At 46.0% G+C, this 19,934-nt stretch overlaps 1 protein-coding gene across 1 annotated transcript; it reads left to right on the top strand.

Annotated features, from left to right (window-relative positions):
- The first annotated feature begins 4,869 nt into the window (after positions 1–4,869).
- Positions 4,870–19,509, top strand: TNFSF14 (TNF superfamily member 14). The gene is made up of 4 exons (XM_081894844.1): positions 4,870–5,132; positions 7,577–7,613; positions 15,207–15,251; positions 16,260–19,509. The coding sequence occupies exons 1-4, from the start codon at positions 4,920–4,922 to the stop codon at positions 16,679–16,681; spliced, it is 717 nt and encodes a 238-aa protein (XP_081750970.1). The 5' UTR covers positions 4,870–4,919; the 3' UTR covers positions 16,682–19,509.
- The last annotated feature ends 425 nt before the right edge of the window (positions 19,510–19,934 follow it).

Here is a 19,934-nt window from a genome sequence, read left to right as displayed (position 1 = left end):
TTTAATTTTTTTGCTGTATGGGATGGGATACAAATTGTAATACAGTAATACCTCCACGAACGTCCGCCTCGTCTAGCATCTATTCTGGCAAACGTCTGCATCAAACCCGGAAGTACCGGAACAGGTTACGTCCGGGTCTGCCGCTTGTGCATGCACAGAAGTGCAAACTGCTCCGCGTGTATGCGCAGATGCGGCGTTTTGCCCTATGTCTTTTTCGGCTAGCGTCCAGGGCTCCAGAACAGATCCTGGTCACAAAACAAGGTACGGCTGTATAGTATATAGTATATTGCTGTATAATTTTGTGAAATATGTTTAATAAAGATTGTATTTTTAAAAAACAACAACCAGTTAATGTCTATGTCCTATCAGTTCTTTGGGGGCTGTAATATACAGTGGTACCTCGGGTTACATACGCTTCAGGTTACATACGCTTCAGGTTACAGACTCTGCTAACCCAGAAACAGTGCTTCAGGTTAAGAACTTTGCTTCAGGATAAGAACAAAATCGTGCTCTGGTGGCGCTGCGGCAGCAGGAGGCCCCATTAGCTAAAGTGGTGCTTCAGGTTAAGAACAGTTTCAGGTTAAGAACGGACCTCCGGAACGAATTAAGTACTTAACCCGAGGTACCACTGTAATACATATCAATGGTTGCCAAACGTTTTGGGGATGGTAACCCACAGGTCCAAATTTCTTGCTGTGCTGACCCATCACTTTATTGCAGCATGAATTTTGAAGCTTATGGGCTTCAGTAGCTGTCCATTTCATGCATTTTAAACTGCAAGCTTGCCTACTTTGTAACTGGGACTGTCCCTGGAAAACAGGGACACTTGGAGGGTCTGCTTCTGCCACAAGGTCCCATCTGCTCATTGACTGTTAATGTCACATGTGGAGTCCCTTCAGTCTTTGGAGCTTGATTATGTTCTGATTCTCTCTCTCTCTCTCTTAAGCAACCCTCTCTCTCTCTTTTAATCAACCTAAGAAGAGCTCCCTGGATCAGACCAAATGCCTTCTACTCCACCTCTGAAGTAATACGCAGCCCTTGTGGCTAGTGGGCCATTGATTGTCAGGAATGAGCCAGCTCCAAGCGAAAGTTTGCAGCCAACAGCAGAAGGCAGCCAGGAACAGAGAGGCTTAGATGTTAGTCAGACAGGGAAGAGCCGGCAGCTGCAGCCTTCGGCTCTTCCTGACCCTCATGTGCAAGGCAATAACTGGGAGCAGGCTAGAACACAGCCAAAGCTGGCCAGAAGCACAAACACGAGTGAACAGACTCAGAGACAGCCTCTCAGAACAGGAAGAGGTAGGAGCTGATCCAATAAGTCCACACAGTTGGCGAACGGGAGGGCTGTTAGACAGGATGCGAAACAAGAGATGTAAGGTGCGAACGTTCAATATACTCTGTAGACACAGGAAGGAATCTTCAGAAGGGTCATCTTGAGTAATGATGCCAGAGGCTTTGTTAGAGCCGTCCAGAGCTTTCTGTTTGTTTTTGCAATAAATCCTCCTTTTTAATTACCCACGCTTACTGTGTTATCCAGCTGGGAGCCTGGACTCCTGACATTGATCCTGCATGAATATATCTAACCCCCTTTAAAGCCATGGTGGAAGCAAATTCCATAGTTAAATCATGTGCTCCTGTCCGAAGACGTACTTTCTTCCAACCTTAAACTTCATTGGGTTCTTGCTTCATGAGTGAGGGAGAACAACTTCTCTCTATTCAACACCTTATCAACACCTACCGTATTTTTCGCTCTATAAGACGCACCAGACCACAAGACGCACCAAGTTTTTGGAGGAGGAAAACAAGAAAAAAAAAATTCTGAATCCCAGAAGCCAGAACAGCAAGCGGGATCGCTGCACAGTGATCCCACTTGCTGTCCTGGCTTATGGGATAGCCGCGCACAGCCTTTCCTGGGCAGGGGGAGCCTTCATCCCCCTGCCCGGGAGGGGCTGCACACGGCTAAGGCTCCCCCAAGAGCCGTGCTCCCTTTAAAGAGCGCGCGGAGCATGTGTGCGGCTCTTGGAGGCTTTTCCCCGAAAAAAGGGCAGCCCTTCTCCCTCCTCGGGGAAAAGCCCCCAAGAGCCGCACACACGCTCCTCGCGGCTCTTTAAAGGGAGCGCTGAGCAGAGCCTCCCACCTGCATTCGTTCCATAAGATGCACACACATTTCCCCTATAAGACGCAAAAATTGCGTTCCCCTATAAGACGCAAAAATTGCGTCTTATAGAGTGAAAAATACGGTAACTTTCCTCTGCTCTTTCCAGGCAAAGTCTGGTCTGCAATTTAAAGGTCCATGTCTGGGAGCCCCCCCTTTTTTTGTTTCAGAGCTTTCTGCCACCAACCTTTGTTTCTGCCACCCTCAGATTGCAGAGGGTGACTGTAATGGGAATTGGGGTTGCTCGTGCGTAAGTTGCCTCTACTCTTGGCAAAGTTGCCTGGTTAAACCTTTCCCTGGCTGCACAGCCCTTACTCCGCGGCTGTGTCAGTCACTGGCAGAATCCGTCAGTGGGCATTTCCTGAACTTCTTCCAGCATAAAAGTTCTTTGACGCCAAGTCTCCGCCTAGCCTCCCTGCCCAGAAGTCTTCTGCGCAGGGTAGGCGTGGGCAGCGGAGGACCTGTGCTCTCCCCGCTAGTTTCTGTGGAAGAGTCCTGGAGACATCTCTCCGAAGCCCTCCCCTGCTCCCCTTTCTTCCTGGTGTCACGCTGATTTCCTTCCTCAGTGGATGAGTTCCCTCTCTCCCTGCTGGGCCCTTCTCCGGCATCGCTGGAGAGCCTTCCCTCTACTCCTGGCTCCAATGGCAGTTCCCTGACAGTGACCATGTGAGGGGGTGAAAACCCCCCAAAACCCTCATACCCCTCTTTCCTGGTTTCTAGGTTTTAGAACATGGGGAGCCTCCACAGATACAAGAGATGCTCTGTTTCTCTCACAGCACCAGCTGTGGATAACAAAATGAAGATTGAGGGGAGCAGACCTAGCCTGTTTACCCTTGCTGGCTCCATTCAAGTGATTTCAATATCTGAAGAGGATTCTAGACACACATGAATGCAGTCGGTTCCCCTCATGTGTCTAGTCATAACCATGAAAGGAATACCAATCACATTAATATTGATCAGGCTTCCCACATATTTATTTTATGCAGGAAGATGTATAATAATAATAATAATAATAATAATAATAATAATAATAATTTTCCCCAGTCACTCTGGGCAGCTCCCAATCGAGTGTTAAAAAGGATACATCATTAAATATTTAAAACCTCCCTAAACAGGGCTGCCTTCAGATGGGACATCTGATGGGAAGGCGTTCCACAGGGCGGGTGCCACTACCGAGAAGGCCCTCTGTCTGGTTCCCTGTAACCTCACTTCTTGCAGTGAGGGAACCGCCAGAAGGCCCTCAGCGCTGGATCTCAGTGTCTTGGCTGAACGATGGGAGTGGAGATGCTCCTTCAGGTATACAGGTCCGAGGCTGTTTAAGGCTTTAAAGGTCAGCATAGTGCAGTATAACAAGACTTAGACAATGGTTTGCTGTTCTAGAATTTCTGAAGGGTGGAGTGGCTCTCTTGAAAGTGAGGGAAGTTCCTCTCATGGTAGAGAATAAAAAAGCCGATGAGAGAGGATGCAGGGAATGTACATGCCATGGGTTTTTTGTTTAAAAAAGAACCCAAATTATGCTTTCAAATGTCTTGACGCCCTTCTTCTCCATCCACCCTTTCCTATCCCTCTCAGAGTTATTCTGGCCAGATTTCTTATTCTTTTCCTTTAAACAAACAAACAAGCGAGCAAAAGTGCTTTTTCCCTCAAGCACAATTCTGCTCTTCTGAACCAGTGTTTCGGTTTGGTTTTTTGTTTTTTATTTTTTAAAAATGCAGAAGTCTGGAAAAGGACAAGGGGATATCCCATACCACCCACTGAAGCACACAAAAAGGACAGAGGGAATCTCCCACATCCGTACGGAACGAGTCTTTCAATCTGAAGCCAAAACCAGATTATTATTTTTGAAAGCTAACCTGATCTTCCTCTTCCACGAGAGACCATAAGGAGAGACAGGGAAGTTGGATGCAGAACATAAATGTCACTGTAGGGCAGAAAGGGCCACTTCCAGGAAGTCTCTAGATATTTATAATTTCTGCAGAAACCAAAATCACAGTTGGCAGATACCCCAAAAGTGTTTCCGGGGCAAAAGGAGTACAGTGGTACCTCGGGTTACATACGCTTCAGGTTACATACGCTTCAGGTTACAGACTCCGCTAACCCAGAAATATTACCTCAGGTTAAGAACTTTACTTCAGGATGAGAACGGAAATCGTGCTCTGGTGGCGCAGCAGCAGTAGGAGGCCCCATTAGCTAAAGTGGTGCTTCAGGTTAAGAACAGTTTCAGGTTAAGAACAGACCTCCGGAACGAATTAAGTACTTAACCCGAGGTACCACTGTATTTGAAAAATGAGCAATTTTTGTTCCCTAAAATGTCTGATAGGAACCCCACCTTCCACTTACCTGCATGTCAAAAACGCTTCTCTGTCCATGGTCATGAACTCAGTTCCCACTGGCGGCTGGCAGTATGAACAGGTAAAGCTCCTGACTGGGGGAAGAATTGGGGCCAGCCTCCCTGCACCCTTCCCCTTCCCCCTCCATGGCAATATGTGTGGGTGATCAAACAGAAAGTTGTGTACACCCACTCAGGAAAGGACCAGGAGGGGAGTGGCTTCCCTCGAGGAAGTCCCAGCCCACCCAAGCAAGCGTAGAAACCTAGTGTGTAGAGGCCAGTTGGGTAAGATTGTGGTTTCCTCTCCAGGGATGTGGGCGTTGCACTCTCTCATGTACATAACTCGGGCCACAGAGAAGCAACAAGCCTATCTGCTCGGCAACACATCCCCCTCGTGCCACAATCATCCTGCTGCCAATCTATTGAGAGACAAGAGTTATGGAGGACAGAGTGGGCTGCCCATCTGTTTTTGTCGTGGACGTGCCACAGAGGGATGTCCCCTTTGTGCCACCCATGCGGAAGACCCAGAAGAAACGGCCGTATGGCCAGCTGCTGCTGGGAATCCTGGTGCTGCTGGCATTGGCTGGTCTAGCCATAGAAGCTTATTTCCTTCTCTGCTTCCGCAAGGAACTGGACAAAGCCACATCACAGGTCATATCAAGTGCACAGAGAGCAAGGGGTGATGGGGAGTGGGAAGAAGAACGTGGAGGGTGGCTCTGGGTGTGGATGTTGAATAGTAAGAACAAATAGAAGCTGCAAGGATGCCAGGACTTGTGCATTGGAGGGTTAGATGCACTTTGTTTGTTTGTTTGTTTGTTTCTCATTGGTTGAGATGGTAGAGAATTTTGTCTGGGTGACATTTTAAGCACTGACCTAATTCACCACCTCCTGGAGAAATATATGAATCAGAATGTAAATTATGCTTTAGATTTTTCACTTCTCTGAGTTTTGTGATACAGATCTCAGATTCCATCTTTAAAAGATATGCCAATTAATCCAGAAATGAGGTGGAACAGGCTTATGAATAAACACATGGCAAAAATTGACACAGAGCAGAGTAATGTAAAGATCTCTAGTGAGGATATTGTGTATGTAGAGTCAGCCCAGGCAGTGGCGTAGCATGGGTTGTCAGCACCCGGGGCAAGGCAAGTAATTTGTGCCCCCTAACCCGTGGATTTGCGCCCCCTAACCCTAACCCCCAGATGTTGCGCCCGGTGCGGCCGGCCCCCCCTGCACCCCCCACGCTACGCCACTGAACCCAGGTTTTATGTAGGATTAGTGTTAGGGTTATGGTTAGGAATCAGGATGCGGGGCTAGATTATCCTTTGGTGTGATCCAGTATTGCTATTCCTATGCTCTTTTGTTTGTGTGGATTATGTACTTAGAGTTCAGTTCAGTGTGTGTGTGTGTGTGTGTGTGTGTGTGTGAGAGAGAGAGAGAGAGAGAGAGAGAGAGAGAGAGAGAGAGAGAGAGAGAGAGGAAGGATTCATGCTCAGGTACTATGGGTGCAATTAGGTTTTTCAGGAACAGTTTCTATGAGACAATGCAAAAGTTAGCTTTTAAGATCTGAAATGCTTCGCATTGCACAGAATGTCAGGTAGCTATAGATACAGTATAAATAACCAGCTGAACCTCAGACCAGTTCATCTGAAGGATTTAGAGTTGAAAGTTGATTGTGGTTTCATTTAAGAACATGCAGCTGCTCTTAAAAATGAATTTCACTTTCTTCCAACTTACCAGACTAAATAGCACATGAACCTTCCTTCCTTTAATGATACCTTATGCAGAAAGACAAAGGGATCTCCTAACTTAGAAGGCGTGGGGATGTACATGGAGTGTGGAAACTAATAATTCTCTCACACTTTATCTGATGTGCTTGGATGCTCTGTGCCAAGAGAGAATGGCACAGATTTTATTGTGCTTATTTTGGTATACTAAATTCTCTGGAAACAGGGAAGCAACTAATACCTGTGGCAATAAGGAGGGATGTTGTAAATTGAGCTTTAAGAGTGCTCCCCACATGGAGACCTCGGGTGCAAAACTCTGAGCACTGCCAGAATTCTCTCCCCCTTGGGTGAGTGAGACTGGACTGTATCCACTAAAATAAATATACTAACAACGTTGTTAATTCATTATTTCCATCCTAGAAAGCATTATTTCCACCCTAGAAAGCTGCAACTTGCTCCTAGCTTCTAAGTGCATATAGACTGGATGCACATGAAGCAACTGGGACCGTCCCTGCCATGAGGCGGAATGAGGTTGCTGCCTCAGGCTGTAGATACTGAGGCGCAGGGAATGAGCAGAGCTTTGCATGACCCCCTAAGCTAGGCCACATTCACACCATACATTTAAAGCACTATGACACCACTTTGAGCAGTCATGGCTACCCCCAAGAATTCAGGGAGCTCTAGTTTGTTAAGGGTGTGGAGAGTTCTTAGGAGACCCACATTCCCATCACAGAGCTACAATTCCCACTGTGATTTTAACCACCAATCCCTCTTCACAGGGAACTCTGGGATTTCTAGCCGCAGGAGAGAATAGGGGTTTCCTAGCAACTCTTAGCACCCTTCACACATCACAGCTCCCAGAATTATTTGAGGGAAGCCATAACTGTCCAAAGAGGTATGACAGCCCTTTAATGGTGGGCTGACGCCATCTTGTCGTTAGCCTCAGGCAGGGTAATTTCTTCAAGATGATCCATCTGTGGTTTCTGCTCTTTTTCGTGCCAAATAAGATTTCCAGGAAGGATGTCTGCAAGTGGCCCTACATTCATATATGTTGATATTACAGACTTTTCACAGAAACTGAAGAACAGCCATTCCCGAATTATTATTTTTTAATAGATTCCGGGTGTATGTTAGAGAAGCAGTGGGAGAAGGTAGGAAGATGTGAGGTCCAAACTGTGATTCATCCGCTTACTATGTCTATCTAGCATTGGTTTCCCGTATACTGATGAAAAACAAATAATTCCGTGAGAAATATTTCAGAGATGGGACCTCTGTCAGCACTGTAGTTGTTCAGACATGAGTGGGGTGCTTTTTCAGACAGCTTGACTGGAAATTGACTTCTGGATTTTATTTTTTCCTTTTTTAAAGGGATCTGCAGATGCAACTTTTGAGAAATTTGTACAAGGTAAGTTTGTCTTGCCCTTTATCTAGAGCCTTTTGGTGCTCCTGAGGCATTGCTTTTCTGCAGTTAGCTAGAAGTGGAATTAAAAGTTTCACACAGTATTTTAACCTAGCGGCATATTATTCAGCCAATCCCTTCCCTGTGGTCATAATGATACAATAGTGTCTTCTCACAAGTGGATATGAGATCAGCATATCTGTCCCATTTCAGTCAAACTAGCACTCAAACATATGTCTATTCTATCTCATTTTGAGCTGATTTTTAAAAAAATGTACAATAAGTGTGCAATTATATTGTACACTTTTTCGATACACTTTTTACACAAAACATGACTTCTCAAACATAAAACATGCAGTTCTCAAAATTAAGATATACACCTATCAAAATGTGTACTTCTAAATGCTTTGCAAAGCACTCGTTCATAAAATATGCAACTTAAATATAAAACATGTATCTTGTTTGTGCTTTTCCAAACTGAAACCACATTGCAAAATCTGAGGAAGTCTTTAATTCAACTGGGAGTTGCATTCCACAGGCAACATTATTGGGTCAGGATGGTCTGCTGTGAAAAGTGGACCAAATATGCTCCTCCCTCATCCCTGTTCACAAGTAATTTCCATGCAACAAAATTAATTTCCAATGCTAATTTGCGAGTGTAACCCATTTTATTGTACAGTATCTCTGCTTAGTGAGGCAGAGAAAAGAATGCTGAATTGTCCCTTATCTGATTTTGTTCAGATTCAGATTTGCAGTGTGTGCGATTCAGATTCAGATTACCAGTTTCTTTCCATTATTTCCTTCCTTCCTTTCTCTTTTAGTGTGATTTTGCAACAAAAAGAAACTAAATAAGATTCAACTGACCTTGTTCACCAGCAGGTCACTAGGGTAGCAAAACAACAACAACCTGTGGGTACCTACTAACATTCCCTCTCCCCTCAGTCACTACTGTACTTTCTTTGATTATATGCTATTTCACCCAGTGCCCGATTTACATATAAGCTAAACAAGTTATAGCTTAGGGCCCCACTCTCTTGCCCCCCCCCCAATATCCTTCTTCTTAATTGTGTTTCACTATTAATATACTTCTTCTTAATTGAATTTCAGTTCAACAATTACTTTGATAAAATACATATTTTGTTATATGCAAATGGCTTTAGGTACCTATTTGGTTCATAAATGACCATATAGCATATATTCAACACAAGAAACAGTGGCAATTTGTTGTTGACAAAGGACAGCTGGACATATAAAGGGCCCCATTACCTTCAGTAGCTTAGGGCCTCATCCAACCTAAATCCGGCCCTGATTTTACCCCTTCCATACTGTAAGGGAATGTTGCATAACCCATTTGTGGAATTAATTACAATAGCTTAATTATAGCCACAGATAAATGTAGTGTTGGTGTGTGTATCAAGGTCTGTAAATCTAAGATGAAGGAAACATTGAAACTTGGAAATGTCCACAGGTACCTCATTCCCTGCTTTCGACTAACTGAAACCACAATACACATTTAATCCCAGCTATAAATAGCGTTGGATTTTAAAACTGTTGTGTGGTCATGCAGAGGTTTCTCTCACATGAAGAAATGTAAGATTCAGATTTGTTTATTTGAACCTGGTCATCAGACTATCATAAAGTAAAACTTTGACAGTGTTCCAGCTCACATTAGAGGGCCACAAGTCCAAATGAAATTACATACAACCTAAACAAATGTCAAGGACACGGGTGGCGCCATGGTCTAAACCACAGAGCCTAGGGCTTGCGGATCAGAAGGTCAGCGGTTCGAATCCCTGCGACGGGGTGAGCTCCTGTTGCTCGGTCCCTGCTCCTGTCAACCTAGCAGTTCGAAAGCGCGTCAAAGTGCAAGTAGATAAATAGATACCGCTCCGGCGGGAAGGTAAATGGCGTTTCCGTGCACTGCTCTGGTTTGCCAGAAGCTGCTTAGTCATGCTGGCCACATGACCCAGAAGGCTGTACGCCAGCTCCCTCGGCCAATAAAGCGAGATGAGCGCTGCAACCCCAGAGTCGGTCACGACTGGACCTAACGGTCAGGGGTCCCTTTACCTTTAAACAAATGTCAAACATTGAATTTCCCTGGCAAATCACAACTTTCCCCTTTAAAAGTCTGGACCCTAACATATGTTAAAATAAATAAAATGTACACAAACCTAAATAAAACAATAAATAACCTGAATAAATTAAAAGTGTGAGGTAGCTTCCTTAGTGATAGGTCATGGGCCCTTCGATAAAGCACCTGGGCATTTGTGGGGGTCTTTCCCCTTAACTGTTTTGCACCTGAGATGGATGTTTGGCTTTGCAAACCTCTTGTGTGCCAAGGCCCCGTGCCCTGCAGTTCTCCATTCATTAATAACACAGAGACACCAGTATTTAGGATTATGGGCTAAAACAGGCCACAACTTTATTGGTTACAGATGCACTTGGTTTAGCTTAGGCATTGGGTGAAACCAGGCAACATCTTGACTCCTGTAGGGAGTGGAACTAAAGGTAAATCACCAGAAGGGGGAGCCCTAGGACCTACATCAAATAGGGGCACCCCAGGGATCCCCATTGATGTTGTGGACAGGATCCACACCCTCAGATCCCTTTAACAGGATACCCTTTTCGAGGAGGGGCAGGCGGAGGCTACAACCTCCCTTCCATTAAACAAAGGCTTAACCCAATGCCTAACCTTACAAAGTTGTGAGGATTGCTACAAGGTAGGCGAAAACCAAATGGCAGGTGCAAGTCCGCCAAGTGGAAAAATTCCTACCCAGCCCCAACAATAAGGCGGCCGACATTTGTCCATAGCGAGGTCATGTCAAACCAAAGCTTAAAAAGAGGGTGGGAGGTCTGACAAAGAGGTGAGAGATTGGAAGCCCCTGGCTGCCCACAGTTTAAAACACCTGCGGCCACGCCCCCCGCTGGCATAGACTGGCTGGGTAGGGGTGACGCAGCTGGAGTTGGTGCAACGGGGCATCAATCGCCCGTCCCTGAGTTGGATCATGGCCAGGACCAAAGGCCTGGCCGCAACACCACCCACCACGAAAGGTGAGCAGTCCTCTTAAGCAGGGCAATCCTTCATCCCATGGGCCAAGCAAGCTCAACAAGGATTCTGATTGGCCCGTGAGGTCAAAAACCCCAAGACATCTGCCCTACACCTACCCTACACTTTGGGAGTTCCCAAGTGGAACCAATATCTTCTGCCATCCGCTCAGTTCAGCTGCATTTGGGAGTTTTGAGTACTGTATAGCCTTTCCCTCATGGGATGCGGGTGGCGCTGTGGGTTAAACCACAGAGCCTAGGACTTGCCGATCACAAGGTCAGTGATTTGAATCCCCGCAACGGGGTGAGCTCCCATTGCTCGGTCCTAGCTCCTGCCAACCTAGCAGTTCGAAAGCACGTCAAAGTGCAAGTAGATAAATAGGTACCGCTCCAGCGGGAAGGTAAACGGTGTTTCTGTGCACTGCTCTGGTTCGCCAGAAGCGGCTTAGTCATGCTGGCCACATGACCCGGAAGCTGTACGCCGGCTCCCTCGGCCAATAAAGCGAGTTGAGCACCACAACCCCAGAGTCAGCCACGACTGGACTAATGGTCAGGGGTCCCTTTACCTTTACCTTAGCCTTTCCCTCCTGAAGGTGAAGCTTTTAGTCAGCGCTGATGGAAGCCCCACTTTCAGCAGGCCTCTCTCTTTACTGCCTGGCTTGAGTTCAAAGCAAAGGTTGCTGGCCTTGCCTGGCCTGTCTGAAGCCAGAGGCAAGCACAGGCTGAGAAACAGGATCTGACTGGTGGGCTGGATCCCGAACTCCCACCACCACCGTAGGGTCAGTTTATGGGTGGGGCCACTGACTTATCCATCACCTGATGTCACCTGAATGCCAGGTAACTCAACTTCAAAGGAAAGAGTCATTTCTTCCTTTGCAGGTGTGGCAACATCCATCGAGGTGTTGGAGGATAGAACTGTAAATGCTACACAGTCTCTTCTAGACACTCCAAGGTGTGGAGGAAGATGCTATATTATCACAAGTGTAGAAGAATGATTCAACCGCTACTCTGTCTGTGGAACGGAGCAGGTGCCATCTTGTCGTTTGCCTCAAGCAGCAAGATGACTTGGGTTGGCCCCGAGTACAGAAGCCCCACTGGGTAGGGGGCTATATAGAACTCTTCTTGAGAGTGAAGACATCTGGTGACCAGAGCCAACTGGGGCAAAGTGGGCGACTTCCAAATTCCATGGGGCACACTTTTGGAGGAGGTGCATAGGAGAAGCTTAGCTTGTTATCTCCTCGGGTGTTCCACTGAGAACCTTCCGATACCTACTGACTGCCTAAACCATTGCCCCAGTTGCGCAAGGGAAACAAGTGAAAATAAGAAAATAGTATATTTGGCTGTGCACACACCATACATACATTTAAAGACTCCTGAGAGCTGAAGTTTACCCTTTACAGAGCCACCGTTCCCAGCACTCCTAACAAACCACAGGATTCGTTGCAGGGGGGCGGGCAGGCAATGCATTAAGTGTGCTTTAAATGTACGGTGTGTGTATGACGCTGAGATAGACTCAGAGTCGAGAGTGGATTTCATGCTCTTTATTCAGCTCATAGTGGTGAGGAGGAATGGAAGTTCCCACAGAATGTCTGCTTTATATACATTATTTACACAATGGGCCCTAAGTGATTGGCTAATTCCAGGATTCCCCTGCAGGCCAATCAGGTTGCGGATTCGCTTCCACCTGGAGCTGGATTGGGTGGCTCCTGTGGACCAATCAGACTGCTGCATTCTGGGTCCTATTGTTTTAGGACCAATCAGACTGCTGCATTCTGAATCCTATTGTTCTCTGTACATAACCGAAGCCCTAGTCAATTCTGGATGATGTAACGTCCTATTACAATGCTTCTCACTCCCTCAGAAGATGGTGGGCTCTCCTTCCTCAGAGGTTTTTAAGCAGAGGTTGGATGGCCATCTGTTATGGATGCTTTAGCTGAGATTTCTGCATTGCTGAGGGTTGGACTAGACAGGTTGGATGGGTCCCGTGCAATTTTACGATTCTATGATTAAACACAAGGGAGTAGCAACGTTTTGTTCCTCTAAGGAAAAAAACCCCAAAACCTTGGACTGTTCCTTTTAATGACGCCTACACCACCCTCCATTCCCCACCCCCTCAGACTACACATCATTTCCTCTGGTTACATGCTGCATCAACCCTTCCGTGTGGTAAGGAAATATTGCACAATGCATTAGTAGAATTAATCGCCATCGCCTATCGGCACAGAGGAATCTTGTGGGTCAGTGGCTCTAGGTGCGTGTGGATGTCTATAAATCAAATGGAAACCAGGAAATGTCTTTTAGAATGAAAGCCGCACTGGCGAACACTTTAGAGCAAGAAAGCACACAGTTAATCTCAACTGTAAATAGCACAGAGCTGTGCTGAGCATCCATCTTTTTCACCGCGTGATCATGCCTGAGATGTGACCATGTGAGGGAACCTTTTCGGATGACAGATGGTGTGTTACTTCCCTTAAGAGCAGCAGAATGGATGTGACAGACAAGGTCTGATTCCAAGAAACGCAAGCCACTGGGAAATTTTCTGCACATGTCCCACTGAAGTTCTACAAATAATTCCCCCCCCCCTCTCTCCCCCCCCCACACACAACAATTGCACGTATAAAACAATCACACATAAAACAATTAAAAAGAACGAAAAGGAATTCCAAATATAAAAACAGTTTCAAAGCCAATAACCAATTCAGATACCCAGGGTTGACGCAAAGTATTTTGCTGCCTGAGGCGAAGAATGTTTCCCTGACACATACAGAAGCCAACTGGACTGGTAGTTGAATCTTAGTCCAATACTTGTGTAAGGATAGCATCCTTCACAGCACTTGAGGGCTAGAGTACTGGGACGGCCACATGGCACTCACAGTTTGGCCCCTCCCTGCACCTTGGCATGTGCCACCTGAGGCAACTGCCTCATCATAGGGCCGGCCCTGCAGATACCAACTGGGGTAACAATCTCTACTTCAAAGGCTTGTTGAAAGAGGAACGTCTTCACCAAGCATCTAAGAGGCAATAGAAGTTAAGGCTTGTCTGCTATATGATGGGAAGCACTTTCACCTCCAGACTCTCCATGCCCGGAAGCTACCATGCCTTTGTTTTTCTGCCATTTGGCCACCCAGGGCATGTCACATGGCACAAGGGGCAGAGAACCTTCTCCAAACTCCCATGTCCCTGCTGGCAGAACTGGGTCTGGACTGGAGGGAGGGAGAGACTAAACGGGCAAGTGAAATGGTGAGCAGCAAGGGAGTGGCTGCAGAAAGCGGGATATATAATAATAATAATAATAATAATAATAATAATAATAATAATAATAATAATTTATTTATCTCCCGCCCTCCCCAGCCAAAGCCGGGCTCAGAGCGGCTAACAACATCCAAACTCTTCTTCTTCTCCTCCTTCTCTTTCTTCTCAGGGAGGTCAAATATGTTCTTGCTCTCACGCTACACACCCCTGCTTCATTGTGGGCTATAGGGAAGCCCAACAGCTTGAGATGGTGACAATAATTAAATAAAACGTTACCTTTTTAATGATGTGATAATCTTTTAATTTTTTTGTGCCGCACGTATCCAATTTCTATGATGAGAAAAGTAGGGTCCTGGTGCCTGTATCAGTTACATAAACTGGGCAAATGTGCATAGTTTTTCTTGTGTCGCAGAATCTATTCTGCTATGTTCACTCTTTTGTGTTATTTATTCTGGCTTTGCTATAGAGAAGAACAAAAAGTCATGCAAGATACCGAAGCCACCAGCAACATTTTAGGGTTCTGAGATTTTAGCCAGCACTGCCCACACACTTTCCAACATTTCTTTGCATCCCTAAGCGCTCTATGTGGGGCTACCTTTGAAGGTCACCCGGAAACTACAACTAATCCAGAATGCGGCAGCTAGACTGGTGACTGGGGGCAGCCGCCAAGACCACCTAACACCGGTCTTGAAAGACCTACATAGGTTCCGAGTACATTTCCGAGCGCAATTCAAAGTGTTGGTGCTGACCTTTAAAGCCCTAAACGGCCTCAGCCCAGAATACCTGAAGGAACGTCTCCACCCCCATCATTCTGCCCGGACACTGAAATCCGGCGCCGAGGGCCTTCTGGTGGTTCCCTCACTGCGAGAAGCCAAGTTACAGGGAACCAGGCAGAGGACCTTCTCGGTAGTGGCGTCCATCCTGTGGAACGCCCTCCCAACAGATGTCAAAGAGAAAAACAACTCTCAGACTTTTAGTAGACATCTGAAGGCAGCCCTGTTCAGGGAAGCTTTTAATGTTTGACAGACTATTGTATTTTAATACTTGTTTGGAAGCCGCCCAGAATGGCTGGGGAAACCCAGCCAGATAAATCCCCACCAAAGGATCATCTGAGATTCTTTGCACCCAGCAGTACATTTCTATACTTCTTCCTCACTGCCACAGAATTGCAGCACTTACAGATCCCTGATCACGGTTACCTGCTGCTCAGAGAAGTTGCTTCACAAGTGTCTCTGCTGCGCACAGCTGCCTGCAGACAAAAGGAACCAGCAAAACTCATTTTTGCCTTATTCATTTCCACAGGTCACAAACCTACCGTTGAAAAGCCAGCTGCTCATCTGACACTAGGTAAGAAAACTCTCTAAGTGAATTACAATTATACCATTTGCCAAGCTTTTCCAAGAGGCTGAGTGCTGTGGGCGCGATCCAGAACCAGTTGACTGGAGGGGTGCAGGGTGTAAAGGTTTAGAGTAGCTAACCTTGCAGCCAGGCCACCTGGAGCCTATAGTCAGGCTTGTGAGGTATATAAGATGGAAATATAAGATGGTGGATCAGAACCAATGGCCAGCAGGGCAGTGGGAGAGTAGACACTGGCTTTGGGCAAGCGGGGCAGATTAGGGATCCTGTTGATATACTGCCCATCTCACTGCCCAGCAGTCTTCTTGCCCGAGCTGGCAGACGTGGCATTGAGATTCTCCTGGAGATTTCCGTGTCAATGCCATTGATCCTGATTCCAAGGCAGCTCAGGACTTCACGGCCTGCAAGGCAGCCAGGAGAAGGGAACCTGGGCTGTATCATGGTCCTACTCTTTCTTAAATCTTGGCCCCCCAGCTAGAAGGTATCCAGGAAGGCGGGGTGGATGAGTATTCAAACCATAATTTTTAGGTTTGATTTAGGGGTGGATGAGACTGCCCCTTTCAGTTTCGATCAGAAGGTCGCGGTTCGAATCCCTGCAACGGGGTGAGCTCCTGTATGCATTTTTCCATGAAATTTTGTCTAGTATATGCATTTTTGCAAGTAACACACATCCTGCTCCCCGGAGAATGCACTCTTGTATATTATTTTCAACAATATGTGCATTCTTGTGTGCCCTCTTCACAAATATATGCATCTTGTGTTTTCTGTGGAGAGCTGCACTGCAAAATCTGGGTAAATTTTGAAGGAGAGCTGTGTTTGCTTTGCTTCTTGGCTTGGAAAGAGTGGTCTTGACAGGTTTGCATTAAAACATGAACCAAATGAAGTTCTCCCCCAGGCCTAGTTTGATCTCATTATCATTTCACTGCTGAAAGGGACCAGATCTGTTTGTTTACCCTGACCTCCACCACAAATGAAGATACAGGGTGTTGTGTTTTGCAGGTTCCTCTGTCACTGTGGCTCCGAATGGATCTTTGCAGTGGGAACCCACAAATGGCTTGGCCTTCCTACAGGACATGAACTACAGTGGTGGTTCCCTGATTTGCAGCAAGCCTGGACACTATTACATCTATTCCAAGCTCTACTTGGGGCATTCAAACTGCCCAGACATGCAGCAGAACAGCCAGTTTGTCACTCACTCCGTTTACAAGAGGACGTCTCAGTATCCTGATCACATGGTGCTGTTAACCAACAGCATTCCTTACTGCAACTGGAAGAACAGCAAAGATTGGAGGCATAATAGCTTCCTCGCTGGAATGGTGCAGCTGGAGGAGAAGGATGAGGTCTTCATCAAGGTGTCTCAGCAGCAGCTGGTGTGGGTCAAGGATGATTCAAGATCATATTTTGGAGCCTTCATGATCTGAGAGCTATTAGAGCTGTGTACAGACAATTGAATCTGTGGAACAACCAGATGGCTTCCTTCTTATACTGCTGTGGCAGAATTAGCCTCAATCCTGCTTCAATAGCTTGATAACTTCTCAAATATTATGAAGGTGAAGGGGAGCCTTACTGGGGAGCTGGGTCCACCTTGCTGAAGGGAAGAGGCCTGTTCACTCCTTTTGGATAGAAAAAGATGGTCGCTTGTGCTGGATAACAGCACACTGACCAAACGTTTGAAAACATTTTGGTGGTGGGCAGGGGGGTTGCTGGGGCACTGCTGTGAGAGGGAGGGTAGCTTTGTACTTATCTGCTTTTGTGGATAAGCCCTCATACGTCCCCAGACTGCCAAAAGATAAGAAGAAAAACAAGAGTGTTATTTGTCACCATAGGCACTAGCCAACAGGTGCCCACGACTGCCATACCATAAATATGTTGGAGCAGTACTGGTTGTTTTTCCAGGGCTAGTTTTGCCTTTTCCTAGTTACACATTAAAATTCTACAAATATCCATTTTGACCAGGAACTATGGTGGGACACAGACTATGAAAATGTAAGGTGCCACCTCAGAGTCTCTACAAACTGGACATCTTTGTACATAGCGTCAGCACTGGCGACAGAATAGGATGGTTTTATTTTTATTTTGTTTGCTTGCCACTGAACGCATATGTCTTAAATGGGATTCCTAGCACAATCCAGAACGTTGCTTTGCAATTTCAGCTTGTTGCTCAGCTAAGGAAGATCCTGTGCTGGAGACCATATTTGACCTCTGAGGTAAAAAGTGAAGCCTTCTTGCTAAGACATGAGATCCGTAGTCAGCTATCAAGACACTGCATTGTGATCTCTTGGAGACCCAAAAAACAATCTGACCCTTCTGTGCTTTGCGCCTTTATACCTTGTTTATTTTCAGCGTCTCCTCCCGCAACCAACCTCCTTCTCCAAGTATCCCAGAAGGGATTGTGCATATTACTATTATTATTATTTTGTAAAAAAAAAATCACTTTATGAACTCTCCTCCATGTGCAAGTATCTGCTTTTCCTATAAGATACAACTGTAGAATGAGATTTGACAATGGGATGGTGTCAATAAGGGCAACTGAGGCTTTGGGCATTGCTTCCAAGATTAGTTATTCTTGCCAATCAGGGATCAATCAAGCAGTGAGAAGAGCAATCTCACAAGACAGTACAAAGTAAACAACAAGATTTGTCTGTGTGAAGTCACTGAGGGCAAGAGAAGGCAACATTCATGAATGGGTCACCGTTTTCATAGGAAGTGCTGAAAAATCCTAGTGAAACGGAGGCAGTGTGTCATGGCTAAAAATACTCATTAAAAACTGCCCTACTAATAGAACATATGAAATGAAATTAAAATATCTGCCAACATATGGTCTGTTTGCCCATGTGTTTGGGATAGGAAGGGAATTGACAAAGGAAATGCCCTTTGCTATACTGGGAGAGAATGTTTTTCTTTTCTGAGGAAAAGTCATTACGTTGATACTGGAGAATTTCTGAGCCAGATTAAGCATAAGCCTCGGACAACTCACAAACAATTTTAATGGGGTTACTTTGCATGTTAACTCAGAAGATATGGTAACTCGCACTCACTTCAATGAAGACTTCATTTTCAACAACGTTTTATATCTTGTTTTTCCTCCAGAGACCTCATAAAGTTTTATTCTCATAAAATTAGGCTGAGATACAGTGGTACCTTGGGTTAAGTACTTAATCCGGAGGTCCGTACTTAACCTGAAACTGTTCTTAACCTGAAGCACCACTTTAGCTAAAGGGGCCTGCTGCGGCTGCCGTGCCGCCGGAGCACGATTTCTCTTCTCATCCTGAAGCAAAGTTCTTAACCAGAAGCACTATTTCTGGGTTAGCGGAGTCTGTAACCTGAAGCATCTTTAACCTGAAGCGTCTGTAACCCGAGGTACCACTGTATAGTGACTGACTCAAAGTCACCCGGTGAGATTCCTGATTGAGTAGAGTAGGCATGGGCAAACCTGGCCCTCCAGATGTTTTGAGACTACAATCCCCATCATCTCTGACCACTGGTCCTGTTAGCTAGGGATGATGGGAGTTGTAGTCCCCAAACATCTGGCGGGCCGAGTTTGCCCATGCCTGGAGTAGAGATTTGAACCTGTGATCCACGCTAACCAGAATACCACAATGGATTTCCCAGTAAGGGTGCCTCATTATAGTCTGCCTGGTACTGTTATATCACCCACCTCTGAACATACCTGCCACATGTTCCACTGCCATTTGCATTTGAGAGCTAGGTCTCTATGTGTGGGTACAAAAGCCTTGCCTCGCAGGATCACTACTCTGGTGTGGAAGTTTGTGCCTAATCAGAATAGCTATGATATAACAGCAACAACAACGACAATCGGGTACCTACAATTTTACACATTATATTCCACCTCTCCAGGTGCAAATGCTTCCAACACAGCCTAAATGCCATAATAAAGTAGCAATGGACAATATCAAAAACATAGCAAGCCATTGGGATCCTTCCTACAGGACAGGTTTTGTCAGAGGGGGACATTTAAGCCGACACGGAGACCCCAATGTCTTCTTTGCCTGCCTCCACCCCTCTCTTGGAATCGTTCCTGTTATGTACTGAAGTTCTCACCCTGGGCCAGCAGGGGGATACTGTAGATAGTTATGCAAATAAGGGATCGAAAGTGACGTTCAGTGATTGGATATTTTTTGAAAATTGTTACAGTTACATTGTACTGGAGCTCTATATAAGCAGGCTGACTGAACCCTTCAGTTCAGTTCTGTCCTGGCCTGTGAATAAACAAGAGCTGTTTGAAGAATAGCTGTTTTGTCGTCTGATATGTTCACCCACAACTTAACAGTTCCCACAGGGACCATTGGTGGTAAATAGCCGTGTGAGAGGAGAAGCGGTCCAGCTGGAATAGGAACAGGTTCTCAGCATTGACCCCCCACCTGCCTTCCTCTCTCTCTCCTGGAAATCTTCCCACAAGGCAGCGAGTGGTAGGTGCCTCCTGGGGTAGGAAGGTAGAACAAGGGTTCTGGTCCAAAACAAGAGGATTTACAAGCCCTGTCAGTTGATGAAAAGATAGGCAAGGTCAGGGAGAACACGTTGCATGGAAAGGCAGGTCCAGGGTGGACAATGGAGCACATTTTGAATGTTGTACCACACCCAACTGCAGCTTGGTCTGGGTGGCTGGTTAGTCTCCAACTGGGAGAGGCAGTGCCGGATTTATGTATAAGCTAA

Source organism: Podarcis melisellensis, assembly GCF_964234715.1.
Source record: "Podarcis melisellensis genome assembly, chromosome: 17".
NCBI classification, from domain to species: domain Eukaryota; kingdom Metazoa; phylum Chordata; class Lepidosauria; order Squamata; family Lacertidae; genus Podarcis; species Podarcis melisellensis.
Note: the sequence above shows the minus strand (reverse complement) of the source record. Positions and strands in the feature narration are given on the sequence as shown.

What these genes read in the sequence shown, in the direction of transcription:
- TNFSF14 (XM_081894844.1), top strand. Translation starts at nt 4,920, where the DNA reads ATGGAGGACAGAGTGGGCTGCCCATCTGTTTTTGTCGTGGACGTGCCA. An exon ending in TGGACAAAGCCACATCACAG is followed by an intron (nt 5,133 to 7,576) that starts GTCATATCAAGT and finishes CCTTTTTTAAAG; the next exon opens with GGATCTGCAGATGCAACTTT. An exon ending in AGCTGCTCATCTGACACTAG is followed by an intron (nt 15,252 to 16,259) that starts GTAAGAAAACTC and finishes TGTGTTTTGCAG; the next exon opens with GTTCCTCTGTCACTGTGGCT.